This window comes from Drosophila guanche, unplaced genomic scaffold (genome assembly GCF_900245975.1).
Source record: "Drosophila guanche unplaced genomic scaffold, DGUA_6, whole genome shotgun sequence".
Classification (NCBI taxonomy): Eukaryota; Metazoa; Arthropoda; class Insecta; order Diptera; family Drosophilidae; genus Drosophila; species Drosophila guanche.
The window spans coordinates 5,059,761-5,086,150 of NW_022995745.1; the positions used below are offsets into that span (position 1 = coordinate 5,059,761).

General features: G+C 44.8%; 4 protein-coding genes across 4 annotated transcripts; 2 read left to right on the forward strand and 2 right to left on the reverse strand.

Annotated features, from left to right (window-relative positions):
* Positions 1–1,129: 1,129 nt before the first annotated feature.
* Positions 1,130–6,483, reverse strand: LOC117581074. Its single transcript, XM_034267956.1, is given in 4 exon segments — positions 1,130–2,230; positions 2,294–2,602; positions 3,475–3,684; positions 5,970–6,483. Coding segments are annotated over 4 exon segments (1,584 nt in total). The 5' UTR covers positions 6,114–6,483; the 3' UTR covers positions 1,130–1,309.
* Positions 6,484–10,967: 4,484 nt separating this feature from the next.
* Positions 10,968–12,281, forward strand: LOC117580965 (antigen 5 like allergen Cul n 1). Its single transcript, XM_034267753.1, has 3 exons — positions 10,968–11,217; positions 11,287–11,681; positions 11,743–12,281. Exons 1-3 carry the CDS (start codon positions 11,092–11,094, stop codon positions 11,978–11,980), a joined length of 759 nt encoding a protein of 252 aa, XP_034123644.1. The 5' UTR covers positions 10,968–11,091; the 3' UTR covers positions 11,981–12,281.
* Positions 12,196–16,562, reverse strand: LOC117580964 (probable serine/threonine-protein kinase DDB_G0272282). The gene is made up of 3 exons (XM_034267752.1): positions 16,138–16,562; positions 15,011–15,337; positions 12,196–14,916 (listed from the first exon to the last, which is right to left on the reverse strand). The coding sequence occupies exons 1-3, from the start codon at positions 16,447–16,449 to the stop codon at positions 13,363–13,365; spliced, it is 2,193 nt and encodes a 730-aa protein (XP_034123643.1). The 5' UTR covers positions 16,450–16,562; the 3' UTR covers positions 12,196–13,362.
* A 262-nt stretch (positions 16,563–16,824) lies between these two features.
* On the forward strand, positions 16,825–26,062 carry LOC117581103 (autophagy protein 5). The gene is made up of 6 exons (XM_034267994.1): positions 16,825–17,071; positions 17,150–17,249; positions 17,307–17,412; positions 17,471–17,696; positions 17,802–17,907; positions 25,725–26,062. Exons 1-6 carry the CDS (start codon positions 16,919–16,921, stop codon positions 25,841–25,843), a joined length of 810 nt encoding a protein of 269 aa, XP_034123885.1. The 5' UTR covers positions 16,825–16,918; the 3' UTR covers positions 25,844–26,062.
* Positions 26,063–26,390: the final 328 nt, after the last annotated feature.

Here is a 26,390-nt window from a genome sequence, read left to right on the forward strand (position 1 = left end):
GCCAGGCCGGACAGTCAAGCAGTGCAGCAGAGGAGTGAACGGACGGAGGGACAGCCCCAGGGCACTGCCACTGCCACTGCCACTGCCACTGCTTGAGTGCGGTATGGCCCACACTAACACACACACGCACACAGAATTAATGTCCTTTTAGATACAAATGCAATTTATAAGCAGAACTCGTATGTGGCGGCTGGTGGATGCGGGGATTTGGGGATCAGTATGGAGGCGCCCCAAAAAAAGCTTTCACATGGCTCACCCACCCACCACTCAACTGCCACTTTTTTTCGCAACATAATTTTGAATAGCATTACAATTATTAGCTACAAATAAATAAAAAAAAAATAAAGACGAAAGAGTAAGAGTCGGAGAGGGAGAGTGAGTCAGAGAGAAAGAGCAAAAAAGATAGAAGGACTAGAAGTAGAGGAAAGAAATGGTCACCCCATTCCGCCTGCAACCTCTTCCCATCTTGCAACAAATGCGCATAATGAGCTCTGGTCAGCCGGCCTAGACGTGGTACGTGGGTGGTTGCTGTCGCCGAGATTTACGCGCGACAACTTTTTCTTGCACACACTTTTTTTTTTATACATATTTGGTTTTTGTAATGGAACTTGGGGAATTTGGCTGGCAGCTAACGCAATTCTGTTCCATTCCCTAACACACTGGGCATTAAGATTTTGTCGAGAGCTGCTCCCAAACATTTCACATGTGGGTTCACCTGTGTCCTTCACCATAAGTACTATAAGAAAACTCCCCTAAATCATGTATCATCTTTACTTCAAGAAAACCCTTTTAGCACCGTACATTTTATTTTACCAAATAAATCCTAGAAAACCCAAGTTTAGGGCTCTGAATAGAGCATTTCCCAAGTGAACATTTCGCAAGAGTATCCATTGCTTCGTCGGATTTTTCCTCGTTTCCTGTCGCCCGCTGCTTCCATTTTTGTACACCCCCTAAACACTTTTCAGTTGATATCGCAGCAAATCCTCTTCGCAGGCATTTCGCGTTTACATAATGATATGTGCCCGCAGCCGTCGTCTGCTGCGTCGACGGCTTTTTGTACATTTAACATCTCGCAGCGACCGCAAAGGGCTTTACAGATGAAGCGGAAGTACAGGAATTGTTTGTGGGATTACGATTACAAATTAAAATCAGTTTTATTCTTGTTACATATCATGCTTGCTGTTGGTTGTGTATATCAGTTATTAAACGTAACTCTTAACTAGCCAAAAAAATAATAGATATCAAATACGAATAGATATAGTGGGGGGGGCGGACTGCAGAGGCGTCTTTCTGTCTCTTCTCACGAGTCTCAAGTGGAACATGGCAGTTGCTCGGCAGCCATCATTTTCTTGGGCTGTCGCTTGCGGCGTTTGCGAGCCTTGCGGCGTACACGATCAAAATTACGTATGCGTTCGACAATAAAATGTTTTAAGTCATCGCCTTCGTACTTGCGGCACGATACCGTGAACAGTATTAGCGAATTAAGGTAGAAAAAAAATCGTATATCATAGTCCTCCACTGTATTGTTATTTCCTGTGCCACCATTCCGCTCCCTCTCGCGCTCCTCCTCCCTCCGCTGATAATAGTTGCTGTAGTTGTGTTTTCGCACCTTGGGACTGGGCGTTGGATCCTCATCGCTCTCCGATTCGCGGCGATAGCGCTTGGCTGTGTGATTCCACTCTTGCCTTAAATAGTCGTAAATGCTCATGTTTCTTATAATAATTGTATTGTTGCTGTTGCTGTTGTTGTTGTTGTTTCGATTGTTGTTGTTTTCACGAGGCGCCACATGCTGTAGATAGGGCCAACTGCCGCATGCCACCTGCACGCGTGTTGGCAACGACTGATGGCTAATTGTCGTTGTCTTTGTTGTTGTTGTTGTTTGGGGCAGCATTGGCTCATTATTGCATCGTGCATCTTGAACATGATGTTGTCTCACAATTTGTTGTTGTTGTTGTTCTTGTTTTTGTGAGTACTCTACAGCAGTGGCTGCGACACGTCAATGATCAGCAACTAGCGGTCCCCAGAACATCTTCGATATCTTTGTATCGTCCTCGGTAATGAAGAACTGACGGCCCAAATGCACAAACTCCTTGAGCGACAATTGGCCATCGCCGTTCTTGTCTATCACAGCAAAGGAAACGGCAGCATCTTCTTCGGTCAGTCCAAGACAGCGGAAGAAGAGCTTGTATTGTTCGAGATCCAGATGGCCAGTGTGATCAAAGTCCACAGCCTGTTTAAAATTCAAAATATGTTAAAAAAATATAAATAAATCGATGGAAAATTCTGGGCTCACCTTAAACAAGTAGGGCAAAAAGCGTCCAATGCGCTTGGCCATCTTCTTGTCGTTCAGACGATGATGCAAATCGGCCAGAAACTGTTCGGCAGTCACCAAATTGTATGGTGTTATCTCCCCGAACTGCTCCTCCCAGGTCTGCTTGATCACGTCATTGAATTCGGCAGCCACCTCGGGCGTCAGGTGTCCCAGATCGTTGAATCGTTTGGCCAGCAAATTGAAATCATCGAACGAGATGACGCCGTCATGGTTCACGTCCATGATGCGGTGTAGAGTGCGCATTTTGCGACGCCAGAAGGCAGAATCGCCCTAAAAATATACAAAAAGATATGAACAATTACTTTCCGTGCTTAAAACACAAGTAAAAAGGTGTGTGGTAATGTTTTTTAACTTTCATATGGTTGTGTGCCTAAATTAAACTTTTCTGCTTCCAGCAGCTGCTTAAATGAATAACAGATTGAATCGACTAAACTCAAAAGCAATGTCCTTCCAGGGATAAGAACCTCTATCTAACACTAGAACCGAATTCTCAAAATTATTGTAAGTCGTTTAGATACAGCTTGAAAGCTTACATGAACTACTTGAATGCAGAAAGCGCTGCAAAGCTGAACGATTTAGCAGTCTTCGTGAGTGAAACTGCTTGATGTTCTTCATAGAACTTTGAAACTGCTTGTACTTGGCCACCGGTAAAGCTTGCTAGGACCAACTACTTTGATAGCTTGTTTGAGGGTTGTAATTGTGCCAACAGCTTTTCTACACTGCTTTATCACCACTTTTTACCTCTTGCTTGCTGAGTCGGAAGTTTTCAGCATTTCAAAGGAAGAGCTTAAAAGCATAAAAGTGGTTTCCGGTTGCGCCGTCATCAAGCTTTAAGCTTTGATCGCATTAAATCTTGACCGTTTGCTGAATCGCAAGCCATGGAAGCCCTGTAAACGAACACTGTAAGCCATGTTACAATGTTGGCCAACTTCTGTTATGACTACAGGGTTCAAAAAACGACATTGAGCCGCACCATTCGCGTGGACTGGAAAGTATCTCAAGCAGCAGCTTACGAAACACGTTTCCAGCATACCAAGCGCACCGCGTGGAATTTTCTCAGCCACGTGGACCGTGTTTCAGAGGCCTAATTTGTTTGCTTTTATGTTGGTGTATTGTATTTTGTGTGTCTGCAGTTCACTCACCCGCTCGCTTCGCTTGGAGCTTGTCTTCTGGCGGCGCTGCTCGAACTCATCATCCGAGTCTGCATCGCTGTCGCTCTCTTCCTCGCGGCGCAGGCGGGCCGCTCCGGCGGATTTCTTAGAATATTTGCGTACGGCCTGGACCGCGGTTGTGGGCATTTGGTGCCACAGCAGCGGGTGGGCTCCATATCCACCAGTTACGAGTAGAAGGCGCTGCAATAATATGAAAGAGGAAGAAAGAAGGAATTAGTTTACAGTTTCATTGTGAATATGTTTTCTTTCTTTATTCTGCTGTCTGGTATTTAAGTCCCTTATTAATTGTTGTATTTTCCCAAATATCTCCGTTGACTGTTTACTGTTACACTAACAGTTGGCTGTTGCACAATATTATGCTCAAGTTGTTGTTTGTTGTTTTTGAATATGTTTTTCAACCTCATGCTGTTGCTATGGTTTTTCTGTTGCCCTTCAGCGTATAAACAAACATTATGCTCTTAATTACACTGCTTGCTCTCTCTTCGCCTTTTCTGGTTTTTTTTTCCAGTGGAGCGTGTTGGGCTATTGTTAAGGTCAGTTCTGTTTGCCTGAAAAATTATTCTGAACCAGTTTTGTTTTGATTTTTTGCTATTGATCTTGCCAGAGAGTGAGAGAGAGTGAAAGAGAGACGAGATCTGTTAGTTACAGAGCGAAGGTCTTAGAGGTACTGGTGGAACAACTATAACACTTCTTAGCCGAAACCTGAATAGTTTCAGAGCCGCCAAGCTACGTGAGGCCAGAAAACACTCTTTTCCTGGTATTATAATGAGATAGACCAGACCACGTTCAGAGGAAATGTTCATCCTCCATTGCTGACAGCTTCTGCCAATGCCATTAGATAAAGAGAACTCTCTTTTTTAATTACAAGCAAAAGTCTTGTAAGCGTTTTGAATGTCTCTCGATAAGAATGGTCCCCCCCCTCAAGACCCGCACACACCACACACACAATCCAAATACAGATGTTGGCGGCCCCCACATGATATCATTATAACTAATTTACCAGTGTATGCGTGTGCTTTGTGTGTGTCGATCGGTGGAGCCTCTTTTTGGGGCCCCACTGGTAGTTCCAGTGGTTTCGCTTGGTTAAACGAACTTTGTCCAACGAAAACAATACGTTTTTTGGTTGTAAACAAGTTTTTTTTTCTCAGCTGAAGTCTGGCCAAAAGGCAAAAGCGATTTGTGTTATAATAAATGCAAAAGCGCGGGCCTCTTTTTATTTTTATTTCAGTCTGATTTTTTTAGTCTGGGGACTGGGACTGAAAACAGGAAAATCACGTTTCACAAATAACACAATACAAAAAAAAGATCCAATTGATTTATGCCGAAATAAGAATGGAATTAGAAATATTAGAAGCATCAGGCAAAGTCGAGCAACAGGTCAATGTTAATCAACAGTTAAGACGAATCGCCTCAGGACGGTATTAAAAGCTTCTTCCTTGTGGCTCTTTCTTGACTGAATGTAAAAATATAAAGATTTTTTGATTGATTGCCCCGTAAGAACTACATTATTTGATGGACTGCTCTTAAGGGAAACCCCTGTAACTATTACACAACATTGATGTTAAGCCAACATACTGTTAGGAACTACTTCTGAACCACTGTTCCCTAGCACTGTGCGCCAAAGAGGCGAATAGAAAGAAAAGAATCAGAGGCAAATTCCAGACGAAGTTGATTCGTTAATCAAGAGATCAGTTTTTCTCAAAAACCAAAACGCAAACATTTTTTTGGAGACAGAACTGTGAATCTCCCGAGCAGGAAGAACAAATCTCCCAATAACAAAAACTACTGTTAACACTTCTGTTAACTAACACTTCTGGCACGACTATAATTATGGCTGTCAAACCGCGCTGTCCATCTCTCTTTCTCTCGCTCAGCTGTTCCGAACGGCAAGGGGTGTGTGTACTTACGAGGTAGGAAAGGAAGCAAGGTAAAAGGGTAGCAAGGAAGGGAGGGGAAGTGTGTTTCTTGTTTTTGTTCCTTTACTATTACGCTTTGGCGCTTTGCGCAAGTTTCTACTGCAAAATTCTGCGCAGTTTTCCTTTTCCTGTTTTCTGGGCTTGGGATGATGGAAACTTCTGGATTGTTTCTGGCACAACAGTTTGTTGTTTTGAGTTTTGAGTGAAAGAATTGCTTCTTTCGGCACCTCTTCCACGCCGCAAAGGGGTTGGGTTGGAGAAGGGGGCCGCCACCGAATGATCATCACTCATGTCATTCATACATACAATTAAACTGTACTCAAATTTACAAAATTCATGTGAGAGAGTATAAACTGTCTTTTGAGTAACAGTTTGAGAAGTGCTTCTGTTTTGTGTACGTGCGTGTAATAATCCACAGTTGCAGATTCACTGGCCTCGATTTTAGTGAGCTACTTCTCCTCCTCCCACTCTACCACCATTTTTGGATCTCTTTTTATAATTAAATTAACATCGAAACAGAAATACACACACACACACATGTGCACTTACATGGCAATCACTGTGTGTGGGTGAGGGCGGCAGGGAGGCGGCGGTCAGTTGCTGCTGGAGTGCACCGACCGTTGCGGCCATATTTCGTTCCAGAATTTCCCTCGAAGTGCGCAAAATGTTGCGGCTAACAATGGAAAAGGCCATTTTTCGTATTCTCTTCTTTTGCTTCTTCTCTGTAACTTCTTTTTGTTGTTGTTTTTGTACGCTGTTTGTCTGTCTGCAGTTTTAGATGCACTGAATCAAGAAAATGTGCAACGTTGCTTGGTTTTGTTTGTTTGTAATGTTTTCTTGTGCATTTAACAACCGGTTATCAGGGGACAAATAACTTCACTTAAAAACTTGTAAAAAAATGTTTATTGCAAGTTCGTTTTTGCGTATTACACTTTTATTTCTTCCACTTCTTCAAACTTTTCCTTGGACTTCGTTTTTGCTTCTTTTTTCACTTCTTCTTCGACTTCAACTTCTTTTACGGAGCGAAAACAACCGTTTTCTGAGGCGTTCGAAAATGTTTTGACGCAGCCCGACGCGGTATGGAACGAAGACAACGTCGACGCACAGTGGCTCGTTTTCTCAAAACATGCAGCTAAAATAATAACATCAAATCAAAAGCCTCAAACCTGATTTATACTTTTTGATTTGGTAAAAAAAATAAATTTAACTGAGTTCCGACGTCTTAATCCAACTTTTTACTGAATTTTGTATATGTAAAGAGATGTAATATGTTGTATCAAATGTACCGAGTTGTTAGCTTTATCAGTTTCATATAATAGGTAGCAAAAATGATGACTAGCCAATTCCTTATTGAAGATATATATATATATATATATATATATATATATATATAAATTCAATAACTCGGAACATATAATGATTTTCGAAAACAAACCACTGTGCGGCGCTTGTAACGACAGAGCGCTGTTGCTCTATGGATGTGTACGTGAGTGAAAAGAGGACAAGAAGTATGCCAGCATAGAAGGGTGCGCGGGGAGCACAGCTGCTGCTACATAGCTCGAAAACAGCGGCACGATGTTGCGAGAAGCATACAATACATACATACAAAAAAACACACACATAGACCCCAATAGACATTGTCAGTGGCACGGGTCGTTGGAGAGGGGGGAATGTAAGCCGGTTAAAGAAAAGCTACCAACAGATGTTAGCGATGCTGCTCTTGCAGTCCCTGTAAAACGGTACAGTGGCGGCAAGAGAAACTGCATTATGTAAACACAAACATACACACTCACGCACGCACAATGGGCCGAGCCGACTAATTTACCATTGATAAAGTAAACGAAAAACAAAATATATAATAATATTCGTATTTAGGTCGCGGCGTGTGACAAAATGTGAGCACCAGAGCTACCCTCTGTAGACTTCCCCACTTTCAAGCCCTACACACGCATAGCAGCGACGCCAGCAGAGGCGACGCTCCGTTTCTGTTCTACTTCCTTGCCTCACGCATGTGTTTACCCACTCACACACCCACATTTTACATGCGTTACGTTCAGTTTTGTGTCTGGCTGGTATATGTACATACATATGTACATATAGTGGTCTTGATCAAACAAAGCGCCCTTCTGTCCCCCTTCCCACAACAAGCACATATGCATGCATGCTAAGTGGACTTGGCTCCGAAAAATGTATAAATGGGAAAATGAGAAAGAATATCAAGATCAATACAGAGAAAATGGAGCGGCACTGCTCTAACAAAACTGCAACGAGTTGGCCCCCACACTACGTCTCGCCACTGCACAGTTTTTGTTGAATAGAAAAGAGTGCACTGCACTCTGTGGAGGCTTGGGCGCCTCGCCTCGAAACATGTGTTTGTTGGGAAGTTTCCAGAACGGTTTATGCGTCGACAAAGCGTGATGTTGGCTTGCATGTTCAACAGCGTAGAATAATATGGAGGGTTTGGAATTTGGGAAGGAACATTTTATCGTTCGGGAAGTTTTCAGTATAACGTAGTCTGTGAAATCAAAGTTTTGCATGCTCCTAAATAAGTACGCACCTAAAACCTTTAAACACGATTAGAAACGACCTGCGCGCATAAACGAAAACAGTTGCTGGGTGGACGACGTGTACAAGAACAACGGTGCACCTCGAGACTCGGGCGACTGATAAAATGTCACGTAACAAACCAGGCGCCAGGCCTAGCAACAAACAGGGTTGGCTGCAAATGCAACAGTCTCCGTCTCTTTCTGTTTTAGCATGTGCATGTTATCAATACATACTTATATTACACTCTGTTTGAGGCTGCACCTGTACCTGCGCACCCGCAAACAGCACATTGAACCTACCATCCCTTCTGGACAGGAGCCACACGACAGTGCAGTCAGCAGACGTCACAGCAGACATGATCCACATAGCAATCAAGGGCTTTCCAAAAAAGTGTAAAAAGCGACAATTAAAATGCGTAATAAACGAAAAGCGTGAGCCCCTAGCTTGGGGCTGGGGTCTGGGCTCGAGAATTAATTGGGGGCTGATGTCTAGGCTTGACAAATACTTCGGTAGTGGGGTCTGGGGCGTGTGCCAGGTTAATCAGTATGTGGATCTTGTTCCTTGCCCATACGAACTGCATACAAACATATGTACATACATATATGTATGTACATATGTAAATGTAACGCGTGAGTGAAGCGAATCCAAAAAGGGAGACCTTGTCCGGCTCAAGCGGCTGCTGTAGAATTCGCGTTTCATTTCTAGTTTCTAGTCGGCTTCTTGCTCTTCGTCGCGCTTTTCAAGGTCCAGTCCACGCACACTCGAGCAATTTTAGTGCCTGTTGAGATTTCCGCAACGCCATTTAAATTTTTTTTGTGTTTTGGTTATTTTGTTTTGTTTCTCTTTATTTTTATTTTGGTGTACGTGGTTGCCCCCCATCTTCGGCTCAGAGGCATCCGATGTGCATACATACATATACATACATACGTATACATATGTTTGTAAACACACACAATCCATCTCATCCATGATCCACTGCATCGCAGCAGAAGAGCAGCGGGCGCCGGCAGTGGTTCTTGTTGCTTTTGTAAAGTTTTTGTATGCGTTTTTTGGCACGTCGTCACACCGGCGACTGCGGCAGAGAACTCTGCTTGTCACCGTGGAAAGGCGTAGCTTGGCGTGGCGTGAGGGCTTCTCTTGTGCTTCCCACCCCTCCACTTTCCACTCTTTACATAAAATGACAGAAAATTTAATTGCGTCGTTCGTGTGAGTGGGAAAGAGGGAGATAGACACATGGTGTCCGTGTGCGCTTTCCAGTTGCCTGCACTGGCAGAACAACAGCGAGGTGAGCCTACGTGACTGTTTGCAACGCATCCTTATGATACCCTGTACTAGGTGGAGTTCGTGGATATGTTGTGTGAAATTTAGAATTATTCAACTCGAGTGAGTTCGACCGTGAGAGACTTCGTTGGACGGCTTTTTAATTCCATGGGTGCTTATCGAGTCTGAAGGATATTGTTTGACTAGCAAAAAGGAAGGGATGCTATTTGAACAGTAAAATCATATGTATGTGTGGTATGCAAATTCAGTTGTATATATGTACACACACATACACCATGTACCGCTAACAGGGTATCTTATTGTCGTAATGTGGTCTACAGCTCTTACACACTTGTTGAGTTTTTACTTTCGGGCACTACCTCGAAAGTGCTTTAAATTCGGAATTCTAGAACCGCATAAAGGTTAACAGGGCCCCACTGTTGTAAATTGAATTACAGCTGACGGTCGCCTTATCAGCGACCTGTTTATGCCGCTCCCCGTCTGGGTCTTGATAAAACCTCATCCATCCACCAAAAACAAAAGCCACACTCACACACACATGACTTTCTGACCATCGGAGGAGGATTTTGTAACCGAGATAAAAGCGAAATGAAAATTAGTTTCAGTTTAAAGATTAGGAGCCCCATCCCCACCCACCAACCAAAAAAAAAGGTAAATAAGGAGTAAATGAAAAACGTAAACAGATTTGGAAACCGCTTTTCGACATTTTTCGGGTAAATAAAATGGGTAAATATCATTATTATTGATTTGCCCACATCGTGCGCACAGTTTTATAGGCTCTGTGCCGGTCTGTTACCTAACATAGGTATGTACTTGCATATGTAAGATCCGCTTGGCTATGTTAATGGCAATTTTATGTAAATGTTAATGTAATACTAATGCTGGAATCGACCTTCGACAACGAAATATCATTCTAAGAAGGAGAGAAAAACAAAAAACAAATCACGACAGAAACATATGAACAATCTAAACAAATCTTCGAAAACTCTTAGGGGGCAGGCACACACATGTCTAAATTTTATGTGTAATCCACACCATGGTAAATATTTCTCCCCCCCACTTTAACCCTGATGCTGTCAGAGCGGCTGTCAGATGCTTCTCAAGTGATAAGTGGAAAGACGGCAGCAAGCAGCACTAGCCAGCGTAATTATGCCCTAAGAAAGGGGAAGAAAGCATACCCTGGATGTGCCATGGCACCAACCTGCCAAAGTAATTAACGATCGATGCTCTCAGTTTATCAATAACTTCGACCCCCAAAATCTATTATTTATTCCTATTGTCGTGCTATTTTTAGCCGGCAAATAGATTTTGGCCTTATCTGTGGCCCATCGAAAAGGAAAAGGCTACGGGAGTACGTACTTTGTGTAACGACGACGTTGCCACCGGCACGTTAGCACAATTTTTGTGCGTAAACAAAATTGTAAAAAAAAAGCGAGCACACAATAAACAACAACAAGAACGAGCGCCATTCACATATACATGAAGTTATCATAAACCATGGAACCGAACCCACTTACCAAAATCAATTTGATGGATGGCCAGGGCGCTGCGGGGCTACGTGAGATTGCCATCCGTTTTTGCTGGAAATAAAATTGGTTGCAATTTTTAAAATGAAATTGAATTGCCGCCATCGTATATCGATAGCTGTTATCGCTACTGGCCATTGGCCGCTTACCCACACTGTTTTAAGCGCGGTCTCTCAAATTGTTTGACGTTGAATCATAGAGCCTGCACCGCACCACAGGGCATTCCACCATGCTCCACTGATAACCAACCCCACTAACATAATGGGCCCTATAAAGCAGCCGCTAAGCGCAAGGGCTAAAGCCAAAAACCGAAAGCAATGCAACTCCGATGCATGGCCGTGATGTGCCTCGCGTTGGGCGCCTGCCTCGTGGACTCCCAGGACTATTGCCGGCCGGAACTCTGCCCCGTGGATACCTTGCACATTGCGTGCCGCAACCGTGGGGTAAATCGCCGACCAATAACCTTAACGATGCAGCCACAAACTGTCGTTTATTTTGTTCCCACCCCGCAGGACTTTTCCCGTTCGTGTCCTGCGGACGCCACTCGCTTGGACATTGATGAGGCGGCACGCAAGCAGCTGGTGGATGCACACAACACCCTGCGCCAGAAGTGGGCCAGCGGAGGAGGCACTGTTCGTAGAGCCGCCTGTCGCATGGCCACCATTTCGTGGGACCCAGAGCTGGCCCGCCTGGCCGAGCTCAATGCCAGGCAGTGCCTCTTGGAGCACGACAAGTGCCACAACACGCACAAGTACAGGCAATCCGGTCAGAATCTCTATATGGCGGGATTCGCTGGCATCATTCCCAGCGCCGTGGAGCGGATCCTCAAGCGTGCCACCGACGATTGGGCGGCCGAGGGCAATGACATCACAGCAGAGCAGCTGCAAGCCTTCCATCTGAGCGGACCGTAAGTCCAAGATGTCAATGAATATTGTGTGATCCACTGTGAGCCCTTGCTCTTCCCACAGGGACGTCACCCACTTTGCGGTGATGGCCAATGAGGCGAACGTGGCCGTGGGCTGTGCCGTGACGCGCTTCAAGCGGCAAGGCTTCCACCATTTCCTGGTGGCCTGCAACTATGCCACAGGCAACACACTGCGCAAGCCCGTGTACTCCGCCTGCTCGGCAGCAGGCGGCGCCTGCCAGACCAAAGCCAATCCCCAGTACTCCGCTCTGTGCTCAAAGGAGGAGCCCTTACAGTTCTAGCAGCAGCAGTAGTTCCCGATGCCTGGAGAGGTGTCCGTCTTGTGGTTGATTTTCGGATCTCCTTGATGGCATGGCCCCAGCACAAAGGCCTTCTCCTGATTTCAGCCTGATTTATGGTATTTATTGCTGCAAAGACAAAGATACATTGAGGATTGAGTTCCATCAGCTAACAGCTTCAACCTGCACTCGGACATTTCTAGAGTGATTTCTAGTTTGTTTGTTTGTTCTTTATTTACACAATAATAGTTTGCAGACACAAAAAATAATAATTACAATAATCATAATCATAATCGTAAACGTAAAGTAAAAAAAAAAGGATGATTTTCTTTTTCTACCAAGTAAAATGCGTTTTTTTTTTGTTGCTGTTGCCCCAAATGTGCATTTGGCTGTTGTCTTTTGTGACACATTGGCATAATACGTAAAGAGAAAAAAAAAGGTAAATGTCGTTTACAACGATCCTGCTATGATGGCGCCTGGTTTGAGAACTCAAATGTTGCGAGGAGTTGCGTGGGGTGCGGGAATGAGTGGGCCAAAGGCTGCGTCAGTGGTGCTGGGTGAGTGGTGTGGTGTGCTGTGGTGTGGAGACAGTCTGGCTGGCAAGCATGAGAAGAGACAAAGACTATGCTCACTGGATAGACGGTGATAACTGGTGGGGAATGCTGTGAGACAATTATTTACACTGAACAAAAATGAAAGAAGAAAGAAAGGAAAAACCCTGCGGAACCTTGTGCTTTGATCTCAGTTCTTTCTATGGCATCGGATGGCAGCTTTAAATTACTTTTTTCTTTAGGAATTGTATACTTAAATATCGAACATTTTGTTTTAAAATCACACTCAAAACAAACTTGATATATGGCAGCAGTATATGCCCGATTTATAACTTATTACCAAAAAGGAATTAAAGAATTAAATAAATCTAAGGACTGATTGAAGCGGTTCTACTGTGTGCCAGCACAAACTCTACTCGGTGCACAAATTTAGCATAAGCGAAAGGATACAGAGTCTTCCAATGGTAAACACTTTGCATAAACATTAACTGGAAAACTGCAGAGTCAAGTGGCGATTAGTGCAGTTTCAGAGCTGGCAACTAATTAACAAAAATAATCACAGATTATAAATTTAACAAACAAAAAACAGATTCTCGATTCGATTTGTAGGAGATGCTTGAGGAATGTTTTTCTATAGGATTATTCAGGGCATCCATCCATAATGGAAATGATCGTGAACAGTCCCTCCCTTGGCTGGAATTAACCCTGGATAAATGTTAGAGAAAGCGTTTGCAAACGCAGAGATTCGGGTATGCCTGTCGCTCTTAAACAAGTTTGGCGCTAAAAGACTGAACTTTCTTGCCACACTGCCCCACACACACACACACACACACCTTACACTCTTTTCGGTTTGCTGACAATCGTATAGTTCAGACCATTGTAGCTGCGATGATCCAAGGCAGATTCGTTGTTGCTTTTGTTCGTTGTTGCATTGCTGCTGTTGCTGTTGTTGTTGTTGCTAGAGATTCCAATGTTGTTGTTGTTGTTGCTATTATTATTATTGGCATTAGTTGATTTGCGTAAAACGCCATAACCCAAATGGCTATCATCGGCCTTGCGAAAGCTCTCGGTATCGGGACTAGCAATCAATTCGTACTCATTCGGGGGCGGCGGACTGCAGCGCAATCGATTGACGGGCAGCGTGACATTCACAATGGTCTTGTAGCCGCTGGATGTCTTGTTGTTGGGCGAGAGAAAGTCCAAGCGATCGTAGTTGGAGTCCGATGAGGACATGAGCACACCGACGCTGTTGTTGGGTGTCGCTGGTGACGACGTTACGCCCTCGCCAATGTCGATGTCGATGATCTTGGTGGTGCTGCTGCCACTGGACTTGGACGCCAGATCCTTGTGCTTGGACACGGATCGCTGGCGGACAAAGTCCGATGTGTCGCAGAGTATGGAGGGTATGCGCTCGCAGTGTCGGACATCGCCGACGCCCCGTGTGCGCCATGCCTCCGTTATGTTCTCGATGCACTCGTAGTCGCGCTCCAGCTGCGGCTTGGTGCTCTCGTTGCGCAGCGGCAGGTCCGGCGGTGTGCTGGAAATGCTCGAGGTGCTGCCAGAGCGCGAGGCGATCGTCTCCGGCGAGGGCGGCTTCAGGATCACCATGGAGGAGCCACTGCCGCCGCCATTCTTGCTGTTGGCATCCGAGGGCGAGGATGTCGTTATGGCAACAGGTTCATATTTCACAATATTCTTGTATTTATCACAATGGTTTTGGCTGCCAGGACCGCTGACGGGCACCAGGCCGCCCAGCTTGCGCGGCGGCTTGTTCGGAATGTGCTTGCTGCTGTTGGGCGGCACTGAGAGGGTGACGGAGGCAACGACACCGCCACCGCCAGCGCCGCCCGCTGCCGCCGCTCCTCCACTGCCGTTGCTCGCCGCAAAGTTATTCAGCGAATCATTCGAGCTAATGAATCCCCGCAACGATATGCAGCTCTGTGTCGAATTTATTTCAAATTCGCCAGCGTGCGGATTGCTCGATGGCGATGGCGGCAACGGGCTGCGTGAGCCCGGCTCCATGCCAGCGGCGGCACTGAACTGATTCTCACCGCACTCGATCGTGCTGAGGCTGTCGCCGCTGATCAGCTTCTTCATCGACTTCATCTTGGCGGACATGCAGCGGAACACCTCCTGCGGATTGGTGTGGTCCAGCGTGAAGACACCCTCGCCGGTGGTGCACTTGCGGCCCGCCTCGAAGGTGAACTTTCCATCACGGTAGCCATACTTGCGTATGAATCGATACGGCCACATGGCAATCGTTACATTCAGATCCTCCGACTTCAGTTGCAGCTCCGTGGGCGTCATCTGTAGCATGTACGTCTTCGGTTCAATGCTGCAGCGTATGGAGGCCTCCGAGGGTATCAGCGTAATCATGAACAGGCCATCCTGCAGGCAAGCAAAACCAACACGAATTAGGAATTAGGCAATTGGAGGAGTAGAAGACAAAGGCTGATTCCCATCAGCCATAATTTATACGTACAAATGAGCTGCAATACAGATCGTTATCCTCCTCGATGGCCCCTCCATGAACGGCATGTCCCCCGGCGGCTGTGTCACAAAAGGCGACAGTCTGTAGGGCTGTGATCCAATCCTTGAGCTCCTCATCGCTGTTGGTGTTGACGGTGAGTGTGCCATTGCGCTTGACAATGTGAATGAGCTTGTCCGGCGGTGGGTCCTGTGTGATCTTTACACAATTCTCGAGCGTGAATATCTTCGGATTCTTGTCGTCCTTGTTCTCGCACATCTCCAGGCGGGCAATGCCATGGCGACTGGCCTTGAACAGCAGGCAATATCGACTGCATGGCTTCTGCAAAAGAAAAAAATAAGGATATCCATGAGACGATGATTTAAGTGGATTGCAGGATCAGGCGATTTAGCACTTTACTGCTGGGAGAACGAACAGACAGCTGTTGAAGCCACGCTTAAAGGTCAATGTGGAGCTTTATTCCGAGCTCAAGTTCTAGGAGCATTTGGGAGACTCTTTGTGTTACATAACTCCTCATCATACGGAAATATCAAAATGTGCATTTGCTCCAGAGTCTACCACTTTATGGCGTGCTCAAGAATTTCCTGTCCACCAAACATAAGAAACACAACACACACACACACACATACAGAAATGAATACCACGAAACCTGGATGAATCGACGGACGACCAGCTGGTGGTGGCCTGTGTGCGTGCGTGTGCGCAAAGCGCAAATCAGCGACACTTATGTTGGCGGCATGGCCCGCTCTTGTATGTACGTCCCGCTCCCTCTGCCGTTGACAGGCATCATTTGTATGCAACAAGTACGAGGCTGGTATGTCCATCCCCTCCATGCACATGCAGATAGATGGCATGCACACAAACACACACACGCAACAAACAGTTGATCGTTCGTGTGTGTGTGTGTGTGTGTGTGTCCTGTCCTCTTCCTAACTTATCAAAAATGCGCATTTGGCACAAAAATATTCAAATTAAGATTCGAAATTGAATTGCAAAAACGAAACATATTCACATATATTGAATGGAATGGGGATGGCGAGGGATTGCGATTGGGATGTGCGGGAGAGAAAGAATTGCAGAATAGAGGAAGGAAGGAGTGCTGCCACACACAGGTTTCATACCTTTTTTGAGATGCGATTTAGCGAAAATCCAGTTTGTGTTGGAACATTAAGATATCCAGCCAAAACAGGTATTTCAACATCCATTCTGTGCTGCGTCCGTACCACCGCGCCGCGCCGCCTCACCACCACACCGTCGTCGTAGTCGCCGTCGCCGTCGTCGTCCCTCCCGTCGTCTCCTCTGTTGTCTTCGACCCGATCTATCCACACAATGCGCCTCGGATATTCCTCTACTGGATCGGTGTGGGCCTTTGCGTTGCGTCTGTTCTCATCCAATTTGGTCAATTCGCAGTAGATTTGATTTTGTGCTGGCATATGCAACGAGATTCCACTTCATATTTACATTTCACGGTAATTAAATTACAAAAAAAAACACAACCGAAGCTAAAATGTAAAACGAGCAGGCGATAACGATAACAGTATTTATTTATGCGCTTCACGGTTGCATGCGTCAACTGCAATCGATCGCCATCGATATGTACGTGTCGATATGTGCACCATTCTCTAAATGTATTGCAAAGTTTGCACAATATTTTGAATTAATTATTTAGCTGTTTAAATTAGGTGAAACCATTTCATTTGAATTTTAACATTTATATATTCATTCAGTTATGCAACACTGTTACTCATAAACGCGTAGCACTAACGCGTTTGTACCCGATATATCGTTACCGCGAGCAGTGCTATATCGATGTACGGGTGCCATCTCTATTATCAGGTTACACTGTTCGAGGCAAGAAATAATAATAACAATAATAATTAAAAGTGTAAGCAAAAGATAGCCATGGCCCACGACCGCGAGGTGTTGCGCATGATATGGGAGGGCCAGATTGGCATCTGCTTCCAGGCTGACCGCGACGAGATAGTGGGCATCAAGCCAGAGCCCTTCTACCTGATGGTCTCCCGCCTCAGCTACTTGCCGCTGGTCACCGATAAGGTAACAAAAACATCATACAAACGTCCAATTGCCAATTGCCAATTTGCCATTTCAAAACAAAACCCTTGCCCCCAACAGGTGCGCAAGTATTTCACCCGCTACATTGCCGCCGAGCATCAGGATGGTGCCGTTTGGTTCGACTACAACGGGACGCCGCTGCGGCTGCACTATCCAATTGGTGGGACAGTTGGCCTAAAATTCCTATTGCAAAATACTAATGCTTTGTTCTGGCTAGGTGTGCTGTACGATTTGCTGCATCCGGAGGAGGACTGCACACCCTGGGGCCTGACAATACATTTTTCCAAATTCCCAGAGGACACGCTGGTCAAAATGAATTCAAAGTATTAAGCGTAACAACCAAATGATGCACTTACTTATTCTGTGTCTGTGTTTTTGCAGGGAGCTGCTGGAGTCGCACTACATGTCTTGCCTGAAGGAAGCGGATGTGCTGAAACATCGCGGCCTGGTCATATCGGCCATGCAAAAGAAGGACCACAATCAGCTCTGGCTGGGCCTGATCAATGATAAATTTGATCAGTTTTGGGCAGTCAACAGACGCCTCATGGAGCCCTACGGCGACCAGGAGTCATTCAAAAACATTCCCGTTCGCCTCTACAACGATGATGTGAGTGGTAGGCGGGGGCACCTTTCGACCTTACAAATTCAATTCAATTGTGTGTCTGTGTTTCGATTTCATGGATCTGGATGGATTCCGCTTGGTCATTAATAGGATTTCACGTACACGCAAAAACTGATCTCGCCCATAATCGAAAGTGGACAAAAGAAGAGCCTCGCCGACCTGATGGCCGAATTATCAACACCTGAACGCAAAGCGGGTGAGTCCAGTCTACTGCCAACTGCCTAGGATTTTCCGGCTATCAATTACCACAGGCACTCTAAATGCAAGAGGCGATGGAGCATCACACAGCATCTCGTCTCGGTCTCTCTCTCTCTCTCTCTCTCTCTGTATCTGTTCGTCTATCTATTGTCAGAACCAGACCTAGCGTCTTTTAGAAATTAAGGAAAAGGTGCCAGTCAGTCTGGCCCGGCCAAGTGCATGTCTGTCTGACTTATTTATTTTTCTATTGAATAACACAAACGAGCTGTGCCGCACCGTACTGTGCCTCTCAGTCGCCGACTGCGATCCGCCCTGCAGCACACTGGCAATCATTCTTCAATTCATCAATGTCTCAGCGAAACAAAAACGTAAAATGAAAAAAAACAACCTTCTCATCCTCCTCCTCCTCCTCCTCCTCTTTTTGTATATGGAACAATGCCCCCGGGGGTATATAGAATAGACATGGACTATGGCTATAGCCTGCAGCATTCCAGGCAGGTTTCCTCAAATTCCCCTTTGGGCAAAACTATTCGGCCAAGTGTTCGTACGGTTCGGTCTCGGGCTCGGGCTCGGTCTCGGGCGAGCCATTCAGCCTGTAGACAAAACGAATGAAAAATCTATTCATTACAATGAAAAGTGCGTGTGGATTTTCTAGCGTCAGCAAAGAGCACGTTACATCGCTGTTGGGTTCCAGCCAGCCTGACCTGCGGCGCCGCGGCGACGACAATAGCATGATCAAGAGCGAGATGGCAAGCACATGGCGAGCAAGAGAGATGGAATGGTGAATATTCCACTTACTCCCACTTCCACTCCTCCTCCGACTCTCTCTCTCTCTCTCTCTCTCTGTGGATGGCTTAGGTGCAATAATAGCATTGGGAATTCCGAAAGACAGGCAAAAGGCGGAACTAAATACCTGCGGCTGGGATTTAGGAATTATACATGTATTTTTGTGTAGATTTTTCAGGAACCACTTGGTCAGGAAAAATATCTCTCGCTCTCTCCCGCTCTCTCTCTCTCTCTCTCTCTCTCTCTATCTCTGTGTGTCTCTTGGCTCTCTTCTATTCATTGACAATCGGCCGGGCAGTGGCTAAGATCCTTGGTTCTGTTTTTGGTGAGTCCATGTCCATATGTTACGGGCAGGTTGGGTATTTCCCCAGATGTCTTCGACGATGCATAGAGTGCAGCAGCAGCAGCAGCAGCACCCTGCCGGGTCCGTTCGGCCAAGGTGTGAAATTTTTATTTGCATGCTTATGGCCTTCTCTCGATCCAAGGAATTTCCACATTTGAAAGGTGAGAGGGTCTGCCTCGAGAACTCTAAACAAATGGCATTCGAAATCGTAGGGATAGAGAGAGAGAGTAGTGCTTCCAGTTTCAAACATCGATCAACACGTATTTTCCCAAAGGTCATCCATCCAACCATCCATCCACATGTTGCACACACTATCCTTCTCTCTCAATCTATCGCTGCCTGTGTCCTTGATGAACACCTACACACAGGCAGCTCCTTAGCACGCCTGGCTTAGGTGTGGGCCAATGCAACACGAAGAACATCATCCCATACCTATGCGAATCTCAGCCGCAATCATGGGATCGGGGATCAGCATTATTTATTGCGTACATCACCGGGGATTTGGGTTAAAAAGTTAAACCCAGGTCAATGTTGCGAACACTCTTTAAAGACAGCAGCATTTTGGGGGTTTACTTAGAGGCGCAAAACGAATCAGCCACCAAGTACCCCATAAAGCGTCACCGTCACCTTTCTCTACAATATTTGTGATCAAATTTAGAATCCTCTTTGTGTGGGTTCTATTGGAGAATTTTTTAAAATTAATTATTAAGGCATAACTTTCCTATTTTAGTTTTTTTTTTTGTTTCTTATACCCTTATTAATTGTGATTATAGAAAGATTTTCCATGGTATTCCATTATTTATAATCAGGATTTAAAGCAATTGGATTACTGGTTGCTTTAATTTATGTTTATTCGTACCTTTAAGGGGTTTTTAATTGATCTTTGAATGGACTTCTTTCCTTTTTAGTTCTGTATATTTATTTTATTTACAAGAGGTAACCAAGTTAACTTTTCCGATTTTAAAATCGAAAAAAAAAGTACAACTATCATTAATTATATTACAATTTTATTTCCCAAAAATATTGAATCAATCGTTCACTGTTTAGAGTATGTATTTCGCCACATAGGAACTCATCTAGCCGTAGGATCAGCAACAAATCTTTTATTTCAATTAACATTAACTGAAGGATGTCAGACTAGCATTCCTCATTTCATCAAAGAACATTGATTTAGGTGTAAGTTGTTGGTACTTCGCCAGGCCTCCTTTGTGTGCTGCTTATAAGAATATTATCACTAAAATAATACAATTTATGTACTATCCATTGCGTAGGGCTTTCCTTTGTGAAGATTATAAAAATCCCTCAAATTTCGCAATATCCTTTAAGGATATTGTTTTTACACATTTTGAAACTTTCAATTTGTTGGATGCTATTTGATTGTTAGGTCTTGAAGCAAATAGACTTCATACCCGATAAATATATGATATTCAGTACATTCCATATAGAGAGGGTTCCCTTTCCCTACCCCACCCGTTTACTCTTTTCCTCACTCCCTTCTATCAAATATCTTTTGCATTCACGGATACACAAATCCGAACTCAAATCAAACAGAAATGCATTCAAAACATGATCAATTTGTTGCTGCCTGGGGTGCCCCGAGGCCCATGGATTCGGATTGTGTGTGCTGTGTGTGTGTTGGGGAGGGGGTCGTGTCTGGGACGGGGACTGGGATTGGAGATGGTAACGATTGCACGTATTTGTAGTGCGTGCATTTTCATAGAAAATTGTATTTAAATTGAAATGAAATTCAAATATACAATGCACTCTCCGGCAATGGGACTGGGACCGGGGATCGCTCGTTCGTTCGTCGGTCGGTCGGTTGTTTGTTGGTTGGGTTGGTGTTCGACGGCGTTGGCGGCGGCGTTCGGGAACGTGAAAGGTTCAAAGTAGATGCGATTCCAAGAAATCAAAAAATGAAAAAGAATCAAAAAACGAAATCTACAAAAGCAACAACATGATGATGTTGAGGATGATGACGCTGACGTCGAGCCCTGGCAGTGGCAGTGGCAGAGGTAGGCTGCGACTGCGGCAGAGAATCTAAGACGCTTCAAAAATAAAAGAAACGCATTTCTTTTGGCTTTTGCCTTTGCCTTCTCTCTTCTTCACTGTTCTCCATTTTTCATTCTCCATTCCTTCCCCCATTCCTCTTTCTCCTTCACTTCATCGTTGGCTTCTACTCCTGCTGCTGCTGCTGCTGGTGGTTCGTGCGGCTGAGGAGGCGCTTTCATGATTTGCCGCCGGCTGCGCACTGCACTCTGCAGCAGCGGATCTCTCCCGCTCTCTCTCTCTCTCTCTCGGTCTCTTACTCGCTGCTGTTCACCGGAAAGCAGCAACAACAGCAACACATTTTTGTTGTTTTGTTTTTTGTTTTTTGGTGGCGTTGGCGTTCCGACAGCGACGCCAACTCCACGCCAAATGTGCATGAGGCTCGCTGCAACTGTGTGCAAAAGTGTATTTCAAGAAAAGGTGAGGCGCTCTCCAAAGAGTCCGCTCACGAGATTTGCATGCACAAACAGCACAGGGAGAGTTGCTAACAAATTATGCCACTCGATGAGCGGCAATACCTCACCTGCTGTTTTGATGCTTATTTACTATATGTGTGTGTGTGTGTGCATGTGTTTGTGTTTGTATTTGTGTAGGGTGTCTGCTCTTTCGAATGTGTGAAAAGGAAGTTCTGAGATATCACCTCCGCTTATTTGTATTTACACCTTCGCCATCACCTCGCCGCGTCTCACCTTGTCTCACCGCCACCTCCTCCTCCTCCACCACACTCCACACCTCATCTCCTTTCCCCACCTCCTGCTGCTGCTACCCTCCTTATCCTCATCATCCTACTTGTGTTGTGTGCAGTGCGCGAGAACTCCAGTGAAACGGCGGCGCACGGAAATCGCACCTCAATGTTTATCACTCTCTGCCCTCTGCCTTTGCCTTTGCCTTTGCTTCTGCCCTGCACTGCCTGGCTCTCTTGCATCTCTTTATGGCAGCTCTTGGGTCTCTCCCCCTGCCATTCTCTCGTTTGCACTCCTCACTTATTGCATTTGCTTAGTCCCATTTCGACACATTTTCGTTTGCATTTCGTCAATCAGACAAACACAATGGCAACCTGCAAAAATGGGAAGGAGACACAAAGCAGCGCCTGGCATGGCCTGGCCTGCCTGCCATGCCATCTCTTTTGTGCATGTGTCCATGTGTCCGTGTGCAAGTGTGTGTGTTGTGTGACAATTGGCCATGCCACGCCTTAGTTTTTGGGTGGGCTAATATGCAGCAGCCGCAGGAGCAGCTGTGTGTACACAACCCCTGTAGGTGGGCATCAGGTGGGTGAACAAATCATAGTAAATCCTAGTGATTCAATAATACGTAGAGCGAAGAGGAAGGAACCTTTGGGAATCATAGATCGTTCGAGGATGCACCTTGATTGATCTTTACAGCTGAAATGGAAATATTTTTCATTAATTTATTACTCTTGATTAGACGGCGGACATGGCCATATCTACCTGAAAACTGAACTATACGAATCGGAAATACCTTCAAGAAACTCTTCCACTTTCAGATGGAATAGAGATATGCCAAAGACTCATTCCCAGCGGAGCCTCATATTGAGGAAATTCATCCCCAGATCCGCAATACTCTTAAGATTTAAAGTTGTCTTTGGATTTTCGAGCTATTAAAATTTGAGAATGATTCAAAGTATTTTTAGCCCTCTGGGTCTTATGCCAGAAATCGGAGATCATTATGATGGCTCCTCTTCTGTGTGGAGCTTCCTTCCATACAACTATGTAGTGCTGTAGATTCCATCGTTTCTCGCCTCTCACTCTTCTCGGATTGCAACAATGTTTTCTTTTTTGTCTGGTGGATCCGGATCGGATCGTCAATTGCTATCTATGTGTGCATATGCCTTCCCTCTTTCGCAGCCCCACACCCCAGCCAACTGTAGCGTCAGCGAGTTTTGATTCTCATTACTCTCGCTGGCGCGGAGACCCGCCGGTTGACAATGTTGCTGTATGAAAATAAACCAAATTATAATTGAAATTAATACCAGCTAAACCCCTCATCTTCCTCTCCCAACCTCCGCCAGCGAATATGGCTTGCATAAGAAAAGAGAGAGAAGAAGAGCAATAAAAACAAAGAGTCAACGCTGCAATAAAGTGCATCGACAATAGGATACCCGGTACATGCTCGATTATTAAATTGTTTGATGTTTTATGCCACTTCAACCATCATTTGATCCCGAAAATCATCGACTTTGACGTTAGACACAAAAAAAGAGTTTCCAAAATTGAATGTTCTTCGATGACACCCTTCAATTATGTGTCACATTCCGTTGCATGAGCACAACAGACCCCATCCCTCTACCGAATACCGTGCAAATTGATTAGCGGGTTGGCTCCTCTGTATCTCACTCGCTCTCGCCCTCATTCACTCTCTGTCTGCATCTCTCTCTATCCATCACGCTAGCACTTTTTAATGGCGTCACTGAACCGCAAATTTCTTTTCTCAGAGAGGGGAAGTGGAGTGTGGAGTGGGAGTAGAGCGGCGAAACGTTTAGAATTGAAACGATCGGTGGATCGTTGGTTCGGTCGGTCGGTCGGTCGGTCGTTTCGCCGGGCACTTTTTATGGCTTTATGGAACACAATCTATTAAATGATTATGATGATTGGGCATTGGGCGTTCGCCTTATCGAAGTCATTCAACATTCAACAGTTTTGGCTGCGTTTTTGGTTTATTTTTAGGCATGAGCTATTACTTACCGCTCCTCCTCTCCCCTTTGTGGGCAAAGGCACCGCTACCGCTTTCGTTCCCGCACCCCATCACCCCAAAGTGTTGTGCTGTTGACGATAATAAAAATGGGATCAATAAATTTTCAGACGGTTTGGCGCCACTGTCGCTCTCCCTCTGTCACTCTTTGGGGTCCGGCCCTCTCGAAATGTTGTTGATTTCTGTTTCTGTTTGCTGTCGCCAAGATCCAAAAAATATATCTTCATGTATTTATATGTATCTTTATAAGTACTCATGTCAATGGGGTTTTGTCTCAGTTTAATAGTTTATATCGTTCAGGTTGGTTTCTTTGGAATGATTTATGATCTCTGGGAATTGGAGTAGTCTTCTTTGATTTTTAGTGGTCTTGGAACATATTCCTTTATTTAAAGATCCAAAATGGGGATCTCTTTAAGTGCACCTTCCTGTGGGGTTTCTCTGATGTTTGTGGTTTTTCTTTATTTTGTTATATTTTTATTTGTTTATTCTCTCTAATCTATAACATTTTAGAGTGTCAACGTTCTCTTTATTCCATCATAATAGCTAAGATGGGACACATTTGATCTGTATATCCTTGGATCCACAACCCATTTGGTATTCGCTTGGAATTTTCGCTTCCCTTTTAATCCCACGAACATAACCAATACTACAGCCCACATCTACTGATTTCATTTGTTTCCCATACTTCCACTTGAACGCGATTTGATTCCGTTTATTAATACTTGCTCGTAATTTTTGGGAGCGCCATCATTCGCTTGGTCATTAAACTCGTGACTTGGTCACAGCCATAGCCCCTGTCCGCTGTCCGCTGGCTGCTACTGAATCTGAATCCGAATCAGAATCGGAATAACATCGAATGGAGTACAGTACATACTCGTACACATACAAACATTATATTGTATCATATCGTATGCGTATGCGCCCTACTTGAACTCGCCCCGTTGCACAAATCTTATCTCTGTCCAACACTCATTCGCCTCCCACTGTATGTAATCAGCCATTATCACTATCAGAGTAGGAATACTCACCACAAACCTGCTCTCTATACTCGTGCATACATATGTACATATATTATATGGCCCACGACTTGGACTTGCAAACAAATATACCTACCAGTAAGTACTAGGAAACGAAAAAAAAAAACAAAATCAACTTTCAATGGGTGGGCTCTGGTGGGGTAGAGGGAGACGACGCACTCTGCGCGCAACCGGCAGGCAGGCAATTGGCAATCCGGCCATAGCTTCAAATCGAGAATCGACAATCGGCGATCGGCAATCTATAATTACAGTTCATATGCTATAATTAAAAATGACGAAATTTGTGTTGAATTGTTCAACCAGCAAACACTTGGCGACTGCTGTTAACACTTGTCGATAACGCAGCAAACTTTGATTTCCATGCGAAAGCAATTTGAAGAACTCTCAACACGCCATGAAGTGTACTTCCTCCATGGGGAGGGACACGACTCTGTGCGCTAATTATGGATTACCGCCCTACCACTTACCAATCATAATCGGATGTACCGAGTGAGTCTGAGCTAGAGAAAGGGCGGTCGGAGTGTGGGACAATCGTTATCAAAGCCGCTGTTGAAGTAATCGCTGGCTGATCTCATTCATTATAATATATGTGCATGTAATAGGCTGCATTTATTAAGACTACGATCAGAGCTGTCTCTCTCATTAATGAAAATACTGATTGCAAATCATTTATATAATTATAGCCTACATGCCTAGGGTAGTCACTGCTGTCTAGAGTCGAGATACAGCCTCGTACTGCTATGATCTGGGTACACTATCACATGTCCTGGGTGGCTTTTAAAGATCGAATCAGGGAAATGACAATGAAAATCGCTCAATAAATAGTTGTAAAACAATTGGAATTGTGAGAGTATGTATTTATCTATATTCTTTTTGATTTTGTGTATTTTTCAGTTGGATTTCGCACCCATGGAATCGATCTGCACGAGGAGACGCAGGTGCAATGGATGTCCGAGCACCTGAGTTATCCTGACAATTTTCTGCATTTATCTGTGGACTACAAGGATGTCTAGCCATAACTCCCTTTCTTCTGTGTGTGTGTGTGGGTGTGTGTGCATATATACTCGAAATCGTATTGTCCCAGTCCATATATGCATGTATGGTATTTTCCACCCATATTTGATTCCAGCGTTCCCAGGGCGATCGCATGCGATCGATTTATATAGTAATTTGTACACATACATACATACGTACCCATATTTGTGTATGTATATGTATAGTTTTTTAAGCAAAACAAAAAGTGTGTGTAATATTTATGAGCCTATAGCATTTAATGAAAGCCACAAAACAATAAGCGAACCAAAAACCAAAACAATTACTGCAACCACATATAGTCACAGATGGATGGATGGATGGATGGATGGAAGGATCGGAACAGCGGAGAAGATCTACCCCAGCTACCTAATTCATCGTTCATCGATCATTTTCAATTAGATATCTATAAGCCGCCGGAAACTGGTCAAGCCCTTGCACCAACAAGCCAACAAACATAACATTTTCAGCTATCAATTTCGATTTATCCGTTTGTCAGATAGTGACTGACGGAACGGGACAGAATTG

Bases quoted from the DNA above. Each gene is read 5' to 3' on its own strand.
- LOC117580965 (XM_034267753.1), top strand. From the start codon at position 11,092: ATGCAACTCCGATGCATGGCCGTGATGTGCCTCGCGTTGGGCGCCTGC. The intron at 11,218-11,286 runs GTAAATCGCCGA...CCCACCCCGCAG, and splicing joins TTGCGTGCCGCAACCGTGGG to GACTTTTCCCGTTCGTGTCC. The intron at 11,682-11,742 runs GTAAGTCCAAGA...CTCTTCCCACAG, and splicing joins GCCTTCCATCTGAGCGGACC to GGACGTCACCCACTTTGCGG.
- LOC117580964 (XM_034267752.1), bottom strand. From the start codon at position 16,449: ATGCCAGCACAAAATCAAATCTACTGCGAATTGACCAAATTGGATGAG. The intron at 15,338-16,137 runs GTATGAAACCTG...TTTCTTTTGCAG, and splicing joins TAAATCGCATCTCAAAAAAG to AAGCCATGCAGTCGATATTG. The intron at 14,917-15,010 runs GTACGTATAAAT...GCTTGCCTGCAG, and splicing joins ATCTGTATTGCAGCTCATTT to GATGGCCTGTTCATGATTAC.
- LOC117581103 (XM_034267994.1), top strand. From the start codon at position 16,919: ATGGCCCACGACCGCGAGGTGTTGCGCATGATATGGGAGGGCCAGATT. The intron at 17,072-17,149 runs GTAACAAAAACA...TGCCCCCAACAG, and splicing joins TGCCGCTGGTCACCGATAAG to GTGCGCAAGTATTTCACCCG. The intron at 17,697-17,801 runs GTGAGTGGTAGG...GGTCATTAATAG, and splicing joins TTCGCCTCTACAACGATGAT to GATTTCACGTACACGCAAAA.